The sequence below is a fragment of the Pongo pygmaeus genome, chromosome 8 (genome assembly GCF_028885625.2).
Source record: "Pongo pygmaeus isolate AG05252 chromosome 8, NHGRI_mPonPyg2-v2.0_pri, whole genome shotgun sequence".
Lineage (NCBI taxonomy): Eukaryota > Metazoa > Chordata > Mammalia > Primates > Hominidae > Pongo > Pongo pygmaeus.
The window spans coordinates 107,076,832-107,097,778 of record NC_072381.2 but is presented as its reverse complement, the minus strand read 5'-3'; the positions used below and the strand labels follow the sequence as shown (position 1 = coordinate 107,097,778).

Below are 20,947 nucleotides of genomic sequence, written 5' to 3'. Positions count from 1 at the left end.
GTGAGCCGAGATTGCGCCACTGCGCTCCTGCGCTCCAGCCTGGGCGACAGAGTGAAACTCCGTCTCAAAAAAAAAAAAAAAAAAAAAATGCTTGCTCCTAACCCCCATCTCAACAATCCAGGACTGAAAAGAAGAGGGACCATGAAAGTCCCTGAAACTACAAGTTGGGCTACGGCTAAAGAAGGTAAATATCAGAGTGAAGTGTAAGATGGATATTACTAAGTCTTAATCATCATTTCATATTTATACCTCACAGATTGAGACAGATTTCTCAAGCAACATAAATGTAAAGTGCATTAGGGTAGGTCTACAAGAGAGCTCTGAGAACATACAGTAAGGAGACCCAAACCCATCTAGGGCTCAGGGAAGGCTTCCCAAGGAAGCGATGCCCATGCTGAGGCCCAAGGGATCTCATGCCCCACTGCACACACCGCGCGCTCCCCATTCCCAAACAAGGCAGTCTTTTCATGCCTCCCTACCTTTGGACTCTGTTGTTCGTTCCACTTTCCTGGAGTGCTGTCTTCCCTCCCCTCCTGCTCAGTCAGGCTAACTTCACATCCTTTATAATCCAGCTGAAAAGTGAAGCCATGCCCACGGCATCTCCCCAAAGGAGGAGTGAGTATCACCTGTTCTGAGCTCCGAAGTTCTTGGGGACACCTTGTGGGAACTGCGTGTGTGGTGGCTTGTCTCCATCACCGTACTGTGAGCTCATAGTGTTCTTAGAGCCCACCACGAGGCAAGCTCTGTAGATGTCTACTGAATGAAGGAATGAACGAATGATTACATTTTAAATGGGATTGGGGGAAAATGATTCAAGGCAGAGGGGTGAGCTGAGCTCCTTGGAATGGTGTTTTTACCGAACCAAGCCTGGGTCAGGCAGATGTAATGAGCCCACCTATTAGAAGAATCTCCATAGAAAGTAGGTCAGTTCTTTCCTATCTCTTTAAGAACGAGAGGCAGCGGCTCCGCGCCTGCGCACTGAGAGAGTAAACGCCTCTCTTTTTCACCTTCCCCCGTTCTCCCTATTGCCCCAACCGGCCGCAGCCTCCTCCCATACTCCCCTCCTTCGGGGCGGGTAATGGTCCGTCCCAGGGTGCCAGGCTTGTTTCGGAGGGTGGCAAGCAGAAATGGTACATTCCACTGCCTTCATTACCTTCTGCTTTTCGCGTCTCCTGTTCTATTTCCCCCTACCTAAAGAAGCTTAATAGGCTAGCCCCAAAGAAGGCGGGGGAGCCGGGCGGAGGGGACCGGTCTGAGCCGGTCTGCAGCGCAAGCGCAGTGCGGATAAACAGGAAGCGGGCGGTGGAGGCAGCAGTAGAGGGAGAGCTCGGGGCTTCGAGGGGAAACGGCGGAAGACCTAAGATTATCGGGAGGGCAGCAGAGGCAGAGAACGAGGACAGGACCCTTGGCCGTCTTCTTCCAGGGAACGAGAGGTCACAGCCTCGCTCTCCGCTTAGGCTTCTGGCGCCCCAGCTTAAAGCTGAGGCTGCTGCTGACAAAGGGCTCGCGCCGGTGCCGCCGCCCTTCTCATCCGGGCATTCGGGTCCCTGCGGAGAGGGAGGGGGAAGGGCAGAGGGGGAGGGGAAGGAACCGGAGGGGCGCACACTTGGAGCTGAAGCCCTCTCCAGGGCTCCGGGCCGGTGGCCCAACGGACGGAGGTCGAGGAGGACCCGCAGAGGTGGCGGCGGCCGGGGGCAGGAGGATGGTGCAGAAGGAGAGTCAAGCGACGTTGGAGGAGCGGGAGAGCGAGCTCAGCTCCAACCCTGCGGCCTCTGCGGGGGCATCGCTGGAGCCGCCGGCAGCTCCGGCACCCGGAGAAGACAACCCCGCCGGGGCTGGGGGAGCGGCGGTGGCCGGGGCTGCAGCAGGGGCTCGGCGGTTCCTGTGCGGTGTGGTGGAAGGTGAGCGCCCTCCTTCCTGCCCCGCCTTGGCACTAACACGTTCTGTCCTCGGCAGGAGGGTGGTGGCGGGGATTTTGGAGACTCTAAAAGGCCGGAAAGCCTCTGGGTCTGAAATGTGGCCTTCCTAAAGCGAGGGGAGAGACGAGAATGTTGGGCGAATCTCCTTGCACGTCCTTAGACGGCGTCGAATTCCCCCCTGGCCGCTCACAAGTCTGACCCCACCCTTCTTGGGCTTGGAGCCAGGCCACCTCCTAAGGAGGCAGTGGTTAGAAGCCTGGTGTTCTGTTAGCCTCTGAGTTCTACTTCTCTGTACCTTGGGATCTTACTCCCTAGGGTTGTCTGCGTTCCAGTGAAAAAATATGTGTAGTGGTTCTGTCACCACCCTTTGTGGAAAATCGACCCACACTGACGTGCTTGTATTTCTGGAGTGAAGAGAAGCACGGTTGGCCTATAGTATTTCAAGTTCCACTTTGCTTAGAATATTTTTGTTGCTTCCCCCTACCCCCGCAAAGATTCATTTGCAACTTAGAAAATTGCCCTCTTTCCCAGCTACTGTACTTTGCTCTCGAGGGATGAAGCTTTGGCTTTAATCACAGATTCTCAAAGTATCTGAGATGCGTAATTTGAATTTAGTGACCGCAGAAGTGGCTTTAAAAATGCCCTTCTCGCCTTTTTTCCCATTTATAGTCGAAAAGAACGATGGACTTTTTGGTAGTGAGGGAAAATTACCAGATGCTTGTTTCACAGTTTCTGGATTAGAATGGACAGATAGTCCACCTTGCAGCTCTATAGAGGCACGAATCAGTTACATTATTGGTCTTTCCGCAGTTACAGCATATATTTGAATTTTCTGAAGTATTTTGGCCGACTCAGAGTTTCCTGGATGTCTGTTTTATATCTCTCTCGTATGTAATGGCGTGGATAAGGGTAAAAAATATATATATTTAAAAAACCAAAAAGGTATGGAAAAAGGATTGCTCTCGACGTTGAGAACATCAGCTTTTCTATTTTTTTTCACCATATAAATTAGAGTATTCTTTCGAAAAATGGGTGGTGGTTATGGTACACACCATAACAGGCTACTTCGCTGCTACAGTAAGGCATGAAAGAGTTCAGCGAAGTTAACTGTCTTGCAGAATTTGGGGGACTACAAAATGGAAAACTGCTATATAGTGTTCATCAAAAATGATTGCATTGTGTGACTTACATCGATGTATTTATTGGCTTGAGTGCAGGGAGATTTTAGAAAAAGAATCTGGTTTTTGTTATCAAAGATCTTGGGGTGGGGATGAGAGAGTGCTGGGAAATTTCGGAGCTAGACTGGAGTGAGTCTAAGGAAACTTGCCAGTCCATTATACCTTCAGTTATAAAAGGTGAAAACTCATTTGGCTTAAATTGGTTTGTTTAGAATAGCATTAAAAGGCGATTCTTCCTATTTAAAGACCAGAGTTGTCTGCCATTCTCTCGTTTATTCCTCCTCCCTCCCGTGCCCTTGTATATTTTCTTAGTGACTGAGCACCTGAGCCAGCACTGATTTTTTGTGTGTTTTGTTGTTTTTGTTTTTGTTGTGGGAGATGGAGTCTCGCTGTGTCGCCCGGGCTGGAGTGCAATGGCGTGATCGCGGCTCGCTGCAACCTCCGCCTCCCGGGTTCAAGTAATTCTCTTCCCTCACCCTCCCAAGTAGCTGGGACTACAGACGCGGGCCCGGCTAATTTTTTGTATTTTAGTAGAAACAGGGGTTTCACCGTGTTGCCCAGGCAGGTTTCCACCTCCGGAGCTCAGGCAGTCCGCCCGCCTCTGTCTTCCAAAGTGCTGAGATTACAGGCGTGAACTACCGCGCCTGGCCTTTTTTTTTTTTTCTCTTTTTGATACTTCTTGGTTGGCACCAGCCGTAAAATGAATGAGCATAGAAATACTATAGTGACTGCTAGGATTTCTTTTTTGTTTTCTTTCCATCACAAAACTTTCTTGGTTTTTAACTCACATTAACAGCATTGCTTCCTCTTTGTGGTGCCAGTCAACCGAAACCATGAACCTGACTCTCAAAAGAGCCAAGGTAGGGTTTCTAAAGATTAAAATGTTTAAGCTAGACATTTGAAAAGTCTTTTTTATATTGGAACAACTCTGAAAGGATGTTTAATGCCTACTCCTTAAAAAAAAAAATGATAATGCTAAGTGCCGTAGGGATGCTAAAGACTTGTATAGGTCTGCCTGATCAAGAATATTTTATATTGGCTGGGCGCGGTGGCTCACGCCTGTAATCCCAGCACTTTGGGAGGCCGAGGCGGGCAGATCACGAGGTCAGGAGATCGAGACTAGCCTGGCCAACATGGCGAAACCCTGTCTCTACTAAAAATAGAAAAAATTAGCCGGGCGTGGTGGCGGGCTCCTGTAATCCCAGCTACTCGGGAGGCCGAGACAGGAGAATCGCTTGACCCGGGAGTTGGAGGCGTAGGTTGCATTGAGACGAGATCGTGCCACTGCACTCCAGCCTGGGCGACAGAGTGAGATTCCGCCTGAGGAAAAAAAAAAATTTATATCACTTGTGAGAGGCTAACATTAGATTGTCCAGATGAAAGTGCTACAGTTATACATTGGTATGTAATGAATTTTAATTTGGTCTGTCATTGTCCTTTTTGTGGTGCAGAGGAGTCATTCTGCCTAGAGGTTGGAGCTAAAATACATTGCAGAAATTTCTGTTCTAGACTAGTCTGTTATGTAGACTGTGTGGGTTTATGTAGAACATTTTGTGTTCAGAATGCTTTTATTAACCTTCTTCATGGTACTGTTGAGAGGCTGTCCTTATCTCTTACTGATGATTAGACTGAGACAAGTGGAAAGTAAAGGTTAGACAAGATGTAAAGTGTGCTTTGAGCTGTGATGAGCACACTAGAGAGTTCCAGACACCAGTTTGATGCTTATTCAACCATTTAGGTCATCGGTCTGCAAGTTTGTTTTCTGCAGTGTGCATAACTAGTATTTTGTCCTCTTAGAGGATACTCTGGGGCAGGTCACATTCTTGAGTTTTCTTTATTCCTTTCCGTTTAGGACCAGAAGTAACATTCTTGTATTTTCATTTGTTCAGATCTTTGCTCTGTAATTAAGATTGCGTGAGAGTTTGTTGTTTGGGCCAGTTAGGCTGTTGAATTTCTTGGGAATGTGGTTTCAGGCATTTTTTGGTCCCTTTGATTATATCATTGTATCGGGAACTTTTTTTGAGAGAGAGAGTTTTGCTCTGTCACCCAGGCTGGAATGCAGTGGCGTGGATCTTGGCTCACTGCAACCTCCGCCTCCTGGATTCAAGCAGTTCTCCTGCTCTAGCCTCCCAAGTAGCTGGAATTCCAGTCCTGGCCAGGAACTTTTTTTAAAAAAGAGGAGCACGATCATAAAATTAAGTTAGATTCTTTCCTAACCCTATCTCTGATTTTTTTTAACTACTTTACCTGTTTATCTCCCCTCACCCTTTTGTTGTTGTTGTTGTTGTTTGAGATGGAGTCTTTTCTGTCGCCCAGGCTGGAGTGCAGTGGCGCAGTCTCGGCTCACTGCAAGTCCGTCTCCCAGGTTCAAGTGGTTGTTGTTTCTCAGCCTCCCAAATAGCTGGGATTACAGGCATTTGCCACCATACCTGGCTAATTTTTGTATTTTTAGTAGAGACATGGTTTCACCATGTTGGCCAGGCTGGGTCTGGAACTCCTGACCTCAAGTGATCTACCTGCCTCAGCCTCCCAAAGTGCTGGGATTACAGGCATGGGTCACCTCACCCGGCCTCCCCTCACCCTTTCTAAAGCAGTTTTACTATCATTCTAGGAAGTAATTATTACTGTTGGCAGCTTGTATTACATTGCTGCCCTTCCCCATTGTAAGATTGAGATCTCTTAAAAAATTGGAATTAAATATATTGGGCCTTTATCAACAGTGGAAAGATGATAGATGTTTGTTTTAAAATAGCTATCACCTAAGTAACTAATGTCATGGTAGAAAAAATAAGAAAATTTACCTAAGCAAAAATGGAATAAAAGTCACCTTGTAATGTCACCACCCAAAGATAAAGGAACCTTAGTATTTTATTAAATATCCTTCCGATCTGGTGTATTTTATGCTTTTTACAAAATAGGATTGTATTGTATGTTTTGTAACTTGCTTTTCTCAATAAAGCTTACCACATTTTAAAACTGAATATAATTTCATTCTTACTTTGAATCTAGGATTTTATGGAAGACCTTGGGTTATGGAACAGAGAAAAGAACTCTTTAGAAGGTAAATCTTCATTATATGAAGGAGAGAGGAGAACCTTAGACTCTAAACATTTCCTTTTGTTTGAAGAAATACTAACAGCGAATAGCCCAGGTGCATTTTGATGGTTTCTCAATTGCAGAAGTTATTTTACCTTGGTCCCTTATTTCTTCACCTAGGCCTTTGGTTTTCAAACTTTTCCTGGGGAGCTGAATAAGTTTTGGGCTTCACTTTATCCAGAGCTGTTGTGTTTTTTAAGAGTGTTTTATATGTTGGCATACATTGTAATACTTAATTTTTTTAAATTCCACTGATTACAAAAAGGTTAAAAGCTACTGTCATAGAATATTAGCTTTGTATGAGATGGAGATGCTCCACGAAGAGGGAAATGGAGATTGACAGCCTATGAATGTTGCCTGTTTATACATATGTAATTTTCTTTTTCCTTAAGGCTCCAGAAATGGGAATTAAATACATACTTGTATGCCCCAAAAGATGACTACAAACATAGGATGTTTTGGCGAGAGATGTATTCAGTGGAGGAAGCTGGTAATCTTTTTCTTTTTAATCCATAAATTCAGAATCTTTGAAGAAAACGGTTATATTTTAAATGTAGTTGTACAAGAATCTTATGACGTATTTTATTTTTATTTTGTAGGTAGTTTCCTTTTCTTCTATCTGGTAACTATTCAGTTAGCTGAGATTGAAAGAGTCCTCTGCGCTAGCAAGGTCATGACCATACGTGTGATATCATGGGCGTGCTAGGCTGACTCCATCTGTTCTGTGGTCATAGATTGTGCTGCTTACTTCTGCCAGTGGACTAAACAGTGGGCCACTGGGCAAAGAAGTGCTGGAGCTGGGCTAGGCCCAGGGCAAGGCAAGTGAGGCACGTACCTTGGGTGCAAATTTTAAGGGACCCCCAAAAAGTAATCAAGATAAATAATATTTTATGCAATATTTTTTAAAAAACCAAAATTAATGCAGAAATTCATGATGGACACAATGCTAAAATTTTAGATAAAGACAGGATCAGCACTACTGATTGTTCCTTTTGCTTCATGCTCTAGTATGGCTTGGCCTTGTCAACAGTTATTGGTCCTTAAACCCTAGTCCAGGAAAGTGGGAAGCCATTAATAGGCTATCTTTGGGTTTTGTTTTGTTTTGTTTTTTGAGACAAGAGTCTTGCTCTGGCCCCCAGGCTGGAGTGCAGTGGTGCGATCTCGGCTAACTGCAACCTCAGCCTCCCGAGTTCAAGAGATTCTGCTGCCTCAGCCTCCCAAAGTGCTGGGATTACAGGCTTGAGCTCCTGTGCCCGGCCAGCCAGCCTGCTATGGGTATACTTACGTTGAGTTGGTTACATAAAATTGATAAAAAGTTAGTAGTATAGCATTGAACCGCCAAATTAGAGAGGTGCTTTTCTTTGGGAACTTGTAAATGGTGAAACATTTTTGTACTTGAAATTAAATGGTATACGCGTATAGCTAACAAGATATTTGGTTACAGAGCCCAGCCAAGGCACAGAAGGCTGAAAGTTTTCTTGAATTACAAAGAAGCAATTACAACTTATCCCATCTCCATCTAGTGTTGTGGTTTACTACTCTATTTAAGTGTGCCTTCAACTTAATTACTTTCTGGTAGTGCTGGTAATGAAACTTAATGTGATCAATAATCAAAATAGAGTAAAAATGATTATCTTGAGATACTACTGAAAATTATTCAAAAATATGTCTTATGGTATATAGTAGTAGTAGTTAAGTAGATTTAGGAAAATTGTCAATTGATAATTTTAAAAGCTTAAAATCTATAATTAATGTTTTTCCCATAAATAGAAACAGGTCAAGATTGTTAAGGCCATGACTTAACTCTGGTTCTTTTTCTTTTTTTTGGAGACAGCATTTGTCACTTTGTTACCCAGGCTGGAGTGCAGTGACTCACTGCAGTTTTGATCTCCCCGGCTCAAGCAATCCTCCTACCTCAGCCCCCCAACTAGCTGAGACTACAAGCGCAGGTCACCACGCCCAGCTAATTTTTGTATATTTTGTAGAGAGAGGGGTTTGTCATGTTGCCTGTGCTGGTCTCAAACTCCTGAACTCAAGCAATCAACTTGCCGTGGCCTCTCAAAGTGCTGGGATTACAGGCGTGATTCTTTTTTTTTTTTTTTTTTTTTTTTTTTGAGATGGAGTCTTGCTATGTGGTCCAGACTGGAGTGCAGTGGTGTGATCTTGGCTCACTGCAACCTCTGCCTCCAGGGTTCAAGCAATTCTCCTGCCTCAGCCTCCCTAGTAGTTGGGATTACAAGTATGCGCCACCGTGCTTGGCTAATTTTTGTATTTTTAGTAGAGATGGGGTTTCACAGTGTTGACCAGGCTGGTCTCAAACTCCTGACCTCAGGCAGTCCTCTTACCTGGCCTCCCAAAGTCCTGGGGTTACAGGCATGAGCCATTGGGCCTGGCCTACCCTGATTCTTAAGAAAGCATTTTCTTTCTTTCATATTATAAAGTAGTTATGTGTAGGTTTATTTAGTTAGGAATTCCAGTTGTTCAGAGATGGCAAAACAAAAAAAAAAGCAAGATCCAGTACCGTGGCTCATGCCTGCAATCCCAACACTAAGAGGCTAAGGCAGGCGGATCACTTGAGGCCAGGAGTTCGAGACCAGCCTGGGCTGGGCAATATGGCAAAACCCCATCTCTACTAAACAAAAATTAGCCGGGTATACCTGTAATCCCAGCTACTCAGGAGGCGGAGGTTGCAGTGAGTCAGGATCGTGCCACTGCACTCCAGCCTTGGGCAACAGAGCAAGACTCTCAAAATAAAAAAGCGGCTGCATTTTATGCCTTTCAAATGCTGCAGAAAATAGAAATGGCTTAAGTTCAGTAAGAGAATTGACAATTCAGTGTTTTTGAGAAATGGCAATGAAAGGGAGGAAAATGTTTATTGATTTTAGCCTGTTTCCCCAAAAGGATAAGAAACTATTTAGAAGTGAAAAAGAAGGGCCTCTTATTTTCTGTTGGTTCAGATTTCAAAGGTGTGAAAACTATTCTTTTTCCCTTACTGTGACATTAAATTACTTCAGGCTCGTACCATTTTGTATGGCCTGTTGTTAAGTTGGACCTGACAATTTGTAAAATGTGAGGGTCTTTTCCTTTCTTGTAAGTTAGAAGAAATAACCTCTTCAGTTAAAACTTCAGTGAAGGTTCTTTTAGTTTTCTGTTCTGCTTTCTAAAAACATGGACTCTGTTCTTTAGAGCAACTTATGACTCTCATCTCTGCTGCACGAGAATATGAGATAGAGTTCATCTATGCGATCTCACCTGGATTGGATATCACTTTTTCTAACCCCAAGGAAGTATCCACATTGAAACGTAAATTGGACCAGGTAACTCCTTACTTTTTATTCATTTTTCCTGACTGTGTACTTGAAACTAGAAGTTTACTCTGTTGCTTTTATGATGTTAAAAGGAAATCAAATTCCTATTTCTTTGTTTTCTTTTTTTGTTTGTTTGTTTTGTTTTTTGAGACAGAGTCTTGCTCTGTCGCCCAGACTGGAGTGCAGTGGCACAATCTCGGCTCACTGCAACCTCCTCCGCCTCCCGGGTTCAAGTGATTCTCCTGCCTCAGCTTCCCGAGTAGCTGGGAATATAGGTGCATGCCATCATGCCCAGCTAATTTTTGTATTTTTAGTAGAGATAGGGCCTTCACCATGCCAGCCAGGCTGGTCTCGAACTACTCACCTCATGATCTTCCCAAAGTGCTGGGATTACAGGCGTGAGTCACCATGCCTGGTCTTTCATTTCTTTGTTTCTATAAGAATTTTTTTACTACTTTGAATGCTTTTTTTTTTTTTTTTTTTTGAGACAGAGTCTTGCCCTGTTGCCTGGAGTGCAGTGGCCCAATCTCGGCTCACTGCAACCTCCACCTCCCAAGTTCAAGCAATTCTTGTGCCTCAGCCTCCGGAGTAGCTATTACAGGCACACCACCATGCCTGGCTAATTTTTATATTTTTAGTAGAGACAGGGTTTTGCCACGTTGGCCAGGCTGGTCTTGAACTCCTGACTTTAGGTGATCCACCCACCTCGGCCTCCCCCAAAGTGCTGGGATTACAGTCGTGCGCCAGTGCACCCAGCCTTGAATCCTTCTGATAGAGGAATATTTTCCAAATTAAGTAAAAAGAGCTTTACTAGAGGCACTAGTTCTTCTCAAATTTCAGTTTGCATAAGAACTGCCTTAAAAGAATGATTAGGTGTGAAGCTTGGAAGAATGCTGACTGCTGGACTTTTATTTCCCAAATGGATAAGGTGGGGACTGGGAATCTAGGTGATTGGTGGTCAAGAACCACATTTTGAGAAATTATATATACCCTAGGCTGCTTGGCTTGAATTTACAACTGAGATTATAGAAACAGGGTTTTACCTATTAGACATTAGTTTCTTCAATTATATGGACAAAGAGATGTCTGGAAATGGCTAGTTTCCCAAGATGAGAAGAAAAACAGACTAGGTGAACCTAATTGAGTGTAAAGTCTGCTTAATGTAAAAGCTGCACACTTCTTTTGGTCAAATGTAGGGGGCTTCTATTTTCCTTTTTTTTTTTTTTGAAACTGAGTCTTGCTCTGTCACCCAGGCTGGAGTGCAGTGGCGCGATCTCAGCTCATTGCAACCTCTGCCTCCTGGGTTCAAGCAATTCTCTGGCCTCAGCCTCCTGAGTAACGGGGATTACAGGCGTGTGCTACCACGCCTGGCTAATTGTTTTGTATTTTTAGTAGAGACGGGGTTTCACCATGTTGGCCAGGCTGGTCTCGAACTCCTAACCTCATGATTTGCCCGCCTCGGCCTCCCAAAGTGCTGGGATTACAAGTGTGAGCCACTGCGCCTGGCCCCATTTTTCTGTTTTTTTAGTTTGCTGGTTTTTCTATATACATGTCTTCTTTAGGCAAAGATTTATATGGGTGGCATTAAAATGTCTGGTAAAAAATTTAAGGCAGTTGAAATTTTCATGAATGAAGTTATTTTACTATTTGATAAAATTCTATTCTTTCTGATTCATACCTGGTTAGGTTTATCTGCAAAGGGATCACTGTGCCTTTTGGAACTAGGACACAGCCTGGCTTTTTCATGTCTTAAGGTTACTTACTCATGTTTCTGTATTTTTCTGACTTTGTTGGGTCTTCTACAATCAGCAGCCCATGAGGACTAGGAGGCTAGGCCACTTTGTTGGATCATATTGTCATATAAGTTGAGTATCCCTAATTCATAAATCTGAAATGTTCCAAAATATGAAACTCTTTGAGCTCCATAAAATTCAAAGGAAATGCTCCTTGGAGCATTTCAGATTTTGGATTTTCAGGTTAGGGATGCTGAATATAATACAGATATTCCAAAATCCAGGAAAAAAAAAATCAAAGTCCAAAACATTTTTGGTCCCAAGCATTTCAGATAAGGAATACTCAACCTGTAGAGCATTCAAACCCAAATGAGAAATGGGTCCCAAAACTATTTAACTTACGATTTTTAATTGAAAATGTAAAAACAATAAATCGGTCTTTGAAACATTCTAGTAAGGAAAATATTGGATTTCAAGTATAACTGTTAACTCTATAATGTTTGGAATTCTTAATTTTTTTACTCTTGATCCTCTTTTTTTTTTCTCCTAGGTTTCTCAGTTTGGGTGCAGATCATTTGCTTTGCTTTTTGATGATATAGACCATAATATGTGTGCAGCAGACAAAGAGGTATTCAGTTCTTTTGCTCATGCCCAGGTATCCATCACAAATGAAATCTATCAGTACCTAGGAGAGCCAGAAACTTTCCTCTTCTGTCCCACAGGTATTGTATATAATGGCTTTACATTTAACTACTCTTCTTGGAATATGTAACTTATAAAGGACCATGGGCCCCATTCTCTCTCCACTTCGCCTCCTCCCTTGGTGTGTAAAAGTAGGAATCTTTTTTTAGAAGACATTTTTCAAGATCCTAAATTGGAGAAGTTTTAGGAACTAATAAATGACAACTGACTGGGCAAAATATTTTTATGTATTTTTTAGTACTGGAAGTCTATGAACATTACATTGTCAATATTAAAAGAGGGATAGTATTGAAATGAAATCTGGAGAAAAACCAAGTTACATTGCTTTTACCTTAGTCACTTCTCATTTCCTCCTACTTGTCCCCTTTTTCTGCCCATGCATATCTGTCCCTTTTTGCACTCCTCCCACTTCCATCTGGGCTCTTATTTCAAGTAGTCAGCATAGAAAGCTTAACAGTTTTTCCCCTTTTCCTTTCTTTTTGTCCCTCTGGTTTCTTTCATTGAAAATATTTTAGTCTCTTAGTTGCTTCTCCAAAATTCAACTTACAGGAAGTTTTCCCCACACTTCCCTGTTCAGGAAGAATTTTAGACTAAATTATTTAACTTTCTTTGTGTGTATTGTGAGCCAAGAACCTTATTTTAGTTGAGTACTACATTAGTACCCAAAAGATTTAAGATTATACTGGGAATTAATTAGCTGCAAGTTACAGTTTAAGTTGCAGTTGAGTACTAATAGCCACTGGTATATGCCTTTAAAAAAATTTTTTTTAAATTTTACTTTTAAATTTGTATTATTTATTTAGAGACCAGGTTATAAAACTGGCTAATTTTTATATTTTTGGTAGAGACGGGGTTTCACCATATTGCCCAGGCTAGTGTCGAACTCTTGGGCTCAAGTGATCTACCCGCTTCAGCCTCCCAAAATACTGGGATTGCACGTGTGAGCCACTGTGCCCAGCTGCCATTGGCATAGTCTTGTATTAGTTCTATTATGATATTACCAATTCATTCTGTTTGGCGTTTAATTGTAACTAAGAAAAGTAGGCAATTCAGAATTTTGTAGAAAATGCTACAGTTCTTGTTTTTTTAGTAAACTTGTATTTCTAGTAACTGTAGTATCGTAAGAATTGATCTGTACTACTGTTGGAGGAAAAATATCAGATTTTATGAATTTCTTAAATGAACTGCCCACTTTAGTTCCTTGTAGGAGGCCTTTTATCATTTGGATGAAAATAATTTAGAATTGGCAGACATTTTTTCCACATTCAAAAACCCATGAGCCTTTTGGGAGGCCGAGGCGGGCGGATTGTTTGAGCTCAGGAGTTTGCGACCAGCCTGGGCAACACGGTGAAACCCCGTCTCTACTAAAATACAAAAAAAATTAGCCGGGCGTGGCGGCGTGCGCCTGTAGTCCCAGCTACTTGGGAGGCTGAGGCAGGAGAATTGCTTGAGCCCAGGAGGCGGAGGTTGCAGTGAGCCGAGATCGTGCCACTGCACTCTAGCCTGGGCATCAAGAGTGAGACTCTGTCTCAAAGAAAACAAACATAAAACCCATGAGCATTTTATTTCTGACTTTTTTACTTTTCTCCCTACATTTAGAATATTGTGGCACTTTCTGTTATCCAAATGTGTCTCAGTCTCCATATTTAAGGACTGTGGGTGAAAAGCTTCTACCTGGAATTGAAGTGCTTTGGACAGGTAAGTCTTTTAAGATTTATACAGTCAAACTTGAATTAACTAGGACTTACAGAAATTGCTTGTTCTTGTTAATTGAATACTTTTTTTTTTTTTTTTTTGAGACGGAGTCTCGCTCTGTCGCCCGGGTTGGAGTCCAGTGGCGCAATCTTGGCTTACTGCAAGCTCTGCCTCCCGGGTTCACACCATTCTCCTGCCTCAGCCTCCGGAGTAGCTAGAACTACAGGCGCCCGCCACCACGCCCGGCTAATTTTTTGTATTTTTAGTAGAGACAGGGTTTCACCATGTTATCCAGGATGGTCTCGATCTCCTGACCTCGTGATCCACCCGCCTCGGCCTCCCAAAGTGCTGGGATTACAGGCGTGAGCCACCGCGCCTGGCCTTTTTTTTTTTTTTTTTTTTTTTTTTGAGACAGAGCATTGCTCTTGTTGCCCAGGCTGGAGTGCAATGGCATAATCTCAGCTCACTGCAAACTCCGCCTCCCGGGTTCAAGCGATTCTCCTGACTCAGCCTCCCAAGTAGCTGGGATTACAGGCACACGCCATCATGCCCAGCTAATTTTTGTATTTCTAGTAGAGACGGGGTTTCTCCATGTTAGCCAGGCTGGTCTCAAACTCCTGACCTCAGGTGATCTGCCCGCTTCGGCCTCCCAAAGTGCTGGGATTACACATGTGACCCACTGCACCTGGCCCAGAGAACTTGTTAAAATATGCTTTCTTTTATAAAGTTTACATATTCTCTTAATATAAAAAAAAAATCTATCATGGTTAGGGAGCCTGAGTGGGGAGCCTGAGGTGGAAGCCCCCCGGAGTTCAAGACCAGCTTAGGCAACATAGGGAGACTGTGCAAAAGATAAAAAACTTAGCCAGATGGGCTGGTGCACGCCTGTAGTCCCAGCTACTTGCGGGGGGGCTGAGGTGGAAGGATCACTTGAGCCCGGGAGGTAGAGGCTGCAGTGAGCTGTGATCATGCCACTGCACTCCAGCCTGAGCAACAGATGAGACCCTGTCTCAAAAAAAATTCAGTTAATAAATAATAAAGATTTATAGGGAATTGGGCTAAAGGGTATTGATCCCAGCCCTAAGCAGTGTCAGGAAACTCTTCTATTTTATAAAACGAAAAAAATAAAGCTCAGTAAAAGACATGTTGTTGTGTTTTCAAAAGAAAAATTGTGGCTGGGTGCAGTGGTTCGTGCCTGTAATCCCAGTGCTGTGGGAGGCTTGAGTTGAGGTAGGAGAATCGCTTGAGGCCAGGAGTTTAAGATTAGCCTGGGCAACATAGCAAGCCCTTATCTGTACAAAAAAATTTTAAATTACTGTGATGTGGTGGGGCACACCTATAGTCCTAGCTACTTGGGAGGCTGAGGTGAGAGGATTGCTTGAGATCAGGAGCTCAAGGCTGCAGTGAGCTATGATTACTCCATTGCACTTCAGCCTGGGTAACAAAGGAGACCCTGTCTCAGAAAAAGAAAAGTTGTTATAAAATGTACATGTAAGGGGCCAGGCGCAGTGGCTCACGCTTGTAATCCCAGCACTTCGGGAGGCCAAGACAGGCGGATCACGGGGTGAGAAGATCAAGACCATCCTGGCTAACACAGTGAAACCCCAACTCTACTAAAAAATAGAAAAAATTAGCCAGGCGAGGTGGAGGGCGCCTGTAGTCCCAGCTACTCAGGAGGCTGAGGCAGGAGAATGGTGTGAACCCAGGAGGCGGAGCTTAACAGTGAGCTGAGATCACACCACTGTACTCCAGTCTGGGCGACACAGCGAGACTCTGTCTCAAAAAAATATATATATACATGTAAGGAAAACACAGTAAAAAGTTATATATGCAGTATATTTTAAAGAACCATGATCCTTTTTTCAAAATATATTTTTTAATTTAAAATAAAAAAATAGGGTCTCGCTATGTTGCCCAGGCTGGTCCGAACTCCTGGGCTCAAATGATCTGCCCACCTCGGCCTCCCAAAGTGCTGGGATTACAGGTATGAGCCAATGCGTCTGGCCAAGAACCATGATTCTTTTAACAAACGGTGGTTGTTATTTCTAGGTCCCAAAGTTGTTTCTAAAGAAATTCCAGTAGAGTCCATTGAAGAGGTTTCTAAGATTATTAAGAGAGCTCCAGTAATCTGGGATAACATTCATGCTAATGATTATGATCAGAAGAGACTGTTTCTGGGCCCGTACAAAGGAAGATCCACAGAACTCATCCCACGGTTAAAAGGAGTCCTCACTAATCCAAATTGTGAATTTGAAGCCAACTACGTTGCCATCCACACCCTTGCCACCTGGTACAAATCAAACATGAATGGAGTGAGAAAAGATGTAGTGATGAGTAAGTAGCCTGTACTTGAACTTCACCTTGGGAGGAGAGCTGGGGTTAACTAGAGCCAGTGGAAAGTATGCATTTCTTTGTCATCACAACTTAAACAGTTTTATTTATTTTTTTAAAAAACTTGTTTTGTTTTACTAAGAAGGAAACAAAACCAAGTGGTTTTATTACGGTATGTTGTTTCATTCTGTTGATGAAGATGTATATGATAGAAGAAAAGTTGAGTGTCTTCGGACAAGTCACTTTACCTCTTGGCCTTAGTTTTTTTTTTTTTTTTTTTTTTTTAAGTACGGTTCAGAAGCGGCATGGTGGCTCGCTTATAATCCCAGGAAATGCACTCCAGCCTGGACAACAGATGAAAACCCTATCAAATAAATAAAAATAAAATATGTTTCAGTCTTTGAAGTCTTGAGTACTAGAGGAGACAGTCTTTAAGTGTTTCCATTATCTCTAGAATCATTCGGATAAAATGTATTTTCAGGCAATTTTATTGAAAAGGATATTTTAGATAACTAGATACTCTGAGTCACTTAGATCATTTAGATTCAGCTTACATTTATCTTTTATGGAACATACTCTTTTTTTTTTTTTGAGATGGAGTTTTGCTCCATCGCCCAGGCTGGAGTGCAGTGGCGCAATCTCAGCTCACTGCAACCTCTGCTTCCCAGGTTCAAGCAATTCTCCAGCCTCAGCCTCCCAAGTAGCTGGGATTGCAGGCACACTCGGCTTTTTTTTTTTTTTTTTAAAGTAGAGACAGGGTTTCACCATGTTGGCCAGACTGGTCTCGAACTCCTGATCTTAGGTGATCCACCCGCCTCGGCCTCCCAGAGTGCTGGGATTACAGGCATGAGCCACCCTGCCTGGCTGAATGGAATACAGTCTTATTTTAGACATTGGCTTACTAATTTTAAATTTATGAAAAACCTCTAATTAATAGAGTTCTAAGTAAGGTGCTTGATAATTATTTACATTTAAATAATCTATCATGGGGCAGATGCATGTTCATGGGCACTGAGGTGGCAAAGAATAAAGTAGTTTTTTTTTTTTTCTTTTTGAGATGGAGTTTTACTCTTGTTGCCCAGGCTGGAGTGCAGTGACGCAGTCTCGGCTCACTACAACCTCCGCCTCCCAGGTTCAATGATTCTCCTGCCTCAGCCTCCCGAGTAGTTGGGATTACAGGCATGTGCCACCATGCCTGGCTAATTTTGTATTTTTAGTAGAGATGGGGTTTCTTCACGTTGGTCAGGCTGGTCTTGAACTCCTGACCTCAGGTGATCCACCCTCCTGGGCCTCCCAAAGTGCTGGGATTACAGGCGTGAGCCACTGCGCCCAGCCATTCCTACTTTTGAGAAACAGTCTAATGTTGGGTAAGGCTTATAGGCAATTGTACTATAGTGTGATAAGTGTTGTAATAGTTTAATTATAAAGTGCTGTGTGAACACAGGGGAGAGAGTGATTATTTTTGCTAAGAGATTTCACAGACTTCTAAGCTGGATCAAAGTATGAGGAGAGTTTGCTGGGCGTTAAAGGTTTGTGGGCTGGAGATGAAAAACACTGAACACTGAAAATTATTTTTTTTTTCTGAGACGGAGTCTCGCTCTGTTGCCCAGGCTGGAGTGCAGTGGCGCGATCTTGGCTCATTGCAACCTCTGCTTCCCTGGTTCAAGCGATTCTCTGGCCTCAGCCTACTGAGTAGCTGGGATTACTGGCGCGCACCACCCCATCCGGCTGATTTTTATAGTTTTAGTAGAGACAGGGTTTCACCATGTTGGTCAGGCTGGTCTCGAACTCCTGACCTGGTGATCTGCCTGCCTCTGCCTCCCAGAGTTCTGGAATTACAGGCGTGAGCCACTGTGCCCAGCCTGAACACTGAACTTTTGAAGTTCCCTGAATTTTGGCCCATTTTGGCTACTGAAGTGTCATGATAGTATGTAGTAATATTAATAGTTATGGTTTATTTCTCAGTTCCATACCTCTGCTTTGAATTGTTTATTGAATTAATGTCTCCCTTTTGTGTGGCTCAGTCATTGTCATCCTCCTCCCCTCAATAAAAAACAAAAATTGGGAATATAATTTAAATGCTGTCAGTGTACATGACACTTAACTCCTACATCTTTTAAGGCAGAGCATGGAACATATTAAGGGTGGCAGACACTATCCAAACCTGGGACATATGTAGGAAATATTAAGGAAAGCTAAGAATAGAGAGTTTTTAAGTACAAAACTAAAGAATTCAGACTTAATTTTCTCTACCACTATCCTGGCTCAGAGCTTTGTTGCCTTATGTGTGCTAATTTGTGGGTCTCTGTCGATTATCTCTTCTTTTTTTTGTTTTCTGAGACGGAGTCTTGCTCTTGTTGCCCAGGCTGGAGTGCAATGGCCCGATCTCAGCTCACTGCAACCTCTGACACCTGGGTTCAAGCAGTTCTTCTGCCTCAGCCTCCCGAGTAGCTGGGATTACAGGTGCCTGCCACCACGTCTGGCTAATTTTTTGTATTTTTAGTAGAGATGGGGTTTTACCACGTTGGCCAGACTCGTCTCAAACTGCAGACCTCAGGTGATTTGCCCGCCTCAGCCTCCCAAAGTGCTGAGATTACAGGCATGAGCCACCGTGCCTGGCCTCTTCTTTTTCCCTCAGTGCCTTTATTAATGAAGTTACGGTCAGGTGTAGTGGCTCATGCTTGTAATCCCAGCACTCTGGGAGGCCCAGGCGGGCGGATCACAAGGTCGAGTTCGAGACAAGTCTGGCCAACATGGTGAAACCCCATCTTCATGAATAATAGAAAAATTAGCCGGGCATGGTGGCATGGGCCTGTAGTCCCAGCTACTGGGGAGGCTCAGGTGGGAGAATTGCTAGAACCTGTGAGGCGGAGGTTGTAGTGAGCCAAGATCCTGCCACTGCACTCCAGCCTGGGTGACAGGGTGAGACTCCATCTCAAAAAAAAAAAAAAGTTACAAGACCCTGAAGGCTATGCAATGTTTTCTTCGTACAAAAAGCAGTGGACATTTCAGATTGACTCTTCCACTGATACTAAAATTTATATTTCTTATTTCAATTGATATTTTACATTTAGCATTGCATTTAGGTTACTATCCTATATGAAATGGTTCGGTGAAGGGTCTTGCTTTTATTTGCATTTTTATGTTTAAGGTTTGTTCTCATTCTAGTTCTTTGTTTCTGTGGTTATACTGTGACAACTAGTTGCATTTATTCTTCTCACTTGTCAGAAGGCTTTTGTAATCAAAACTATTTTTGTGCTCTTTATTTTATTTTTTGCAGCTGACAGTGAAGATAGTACTGTATCCATCCAGATAAAATTAGAAAATGAAGGCAGTGATGAAGATATTGAAACTGATGTACTCTATAGTCCACAGATGGCTCTAAAGCTAGCATTAACAGAATGGTTGCAAGAGTTTGGTGTGCCTCATCAATACAGCAGTGAGTTTGGCTATTCTTTTATGTTAAGGGGGTTAGATCACATAATTGAGTCACAAAATAAAGAACACTGTCTCCCGGGCGCGGTGGCTCACACCTATAATCTCAGCACTTTGGGAGGCCGAGGCAGGCGGATCACCTGAGGTCAGGAGTTCGAGACCAGCCTGGCCAACATAGTGAAACCTTGTCCCTACTAAAAATACAAAGATTAGCCAGGCGTGGTGGCATGCGCCTGTGGTCCCACCTACTTGGGAGGCTGAGGCAGGACAGTCGCCTCAACCTGGGAGGCGGAGGTTGCAGTGAGCCAAGATTGCGCCACTGTACTCCAGCCTGGGTGACAGAGCGAGACTCTGTCTCAAAAAAAAATAACACTGTCATGTGCCTTACCTATGCCCACTAAGCAAAGTGAAATTAAATGAAATTGGGGGATCTAGAGAATAAGGATTTTTAAATCTTACTTTTGGTCTTAAATATTAGCTTTTATTTTGATGGAATGCTAATTTCTCTTAAAACATATTTTTTGAAGTAATTTAAGGGTTTTTAGACACAAATTTTCAAAAGAGAATGTAATAGTAGATGTTGGCATGTTTATTACCTCCCACGCCCTTCCATTCCTGCATCCCTAGTAAATATAGAGAAATCTCATTTTTCTTAGAGGTCAAATTAATTTGGATCTAAAATTGAGGTTCCACTTAACAAATATGATAAAGCATCTTTCTGTGTCTAATGTGTTCTGTCTCTTAATTCTGATTATCTCTGTGACCATTTTATTTATACACTTATTTATTTTTTAGGTAGGCAAGTTGCACACAGTGGAGCTAAAGCAAGTGTAGTTGATGGGACTCCTTTAGTTGCAGCACCCTCTTTAAATGCCACAACCGTAGTAACAACAGTTTATCAGGAGCCCATTATGAGCCAGGGAGCAGCCTTGAGTGGTGAGCCTACTACTCTGACCAAGGAAGAAGAAAAGAAACAGCCTGATGAAGAACCCATGGACATGGTAGTGGAAAAACAAGAAGAAACGGACCACAAGAATGACAATCAAATACTGAGTGAAATTGTTGAAGCGAAAATGGCAGAGGAATTGAAACCAATGGACACTGATAAAGAGAGCATAGCTGAATCAAAATCCCCAGAGATGTCCATGCAAGAAGATTGTATTAGTGACATTGCCCCCATGCAAACTGATGAACAGACAAACAAGGAGCAGTTTGTGCCAGGTCCAAATGAAAAGCCTTTGTACACTGCGGAACCAGTGACCCTGGAGGATTTGCAGTTACTTGCTGATCTGTTCTACCTTCCTTATGAGCATGGACCCAAAGGAGCACAGATGTTACGGGAATTTCAATGGCTTCGAGCAAATAGTAGTGTTGTCAGTGTCAATTGCAAAGGAAAAGACTCTGAAAAAGTGAGTATGTTTAATGTACCTGCTGCTGAAGCCTGGGTGGTTCCCCATACTGGTAATGTGGAGAAGGTTCTTAAATGAGTACACTGTAACTGACAGAAAATTGACCATGTTTTGGAATATGTTCTTTAGGCTGGGTACGAT

General features: G+C 43.1%; 1 protein-coding gene across 2 annotated transcripts in view; it reads left to right on the top strand.

Annotated features, from left to right (window-relative positions):
* The first annotated feature begins 763 nt into the window (after positions 1-763).
* OGA (O-GlcNAcase) overlaps positions 764-20,947 on the top strand; it is a 34,775-nt gene continuing 14,591 nt past the window's right edge. Inside the window, exons 1-9 of one of the 2 annotated variants that reach the window (XM_063670171.1) lie at positions 764-1,901; positions 6,107-6,158; positions 6,586-6,683; positions 9,380-9,510; positions 11,785-11,956; positions 13,536-13,634; positions 15,681-15,965; positions 19,243-19,401; positions 20,193-20,806. In XM_063670171.1, the coding sequence (XP_063526241.1) occupies positions 1,703-1,901; positions 6,107-6,158; positions 6,586-6,683; positions 9,380-9,510; positions 11,785-11,956; positions 13,536-13,634; positions 15,681-15,965; positions 19,243-19,401; positions 20,193-20,806 (1,809 nt within the window). In that variant the 5' untranslated portion in view covers positions 764-1,702. Of the gene's footprint in view, positions 1,902-6,106; positions 6,159-6,585; positions 6,684-6,890; positions 7,012-9,379; positions 9,511-11,784; positions 11,957-13,535; positions 13,635-15,680; positions 15,966-19,242; positions 19,402-20,192; positions 20,807-20,947 lie in introns of those variants that run through there. The other variant, XM_054436737.2, reaches the window with a different exon arrangement.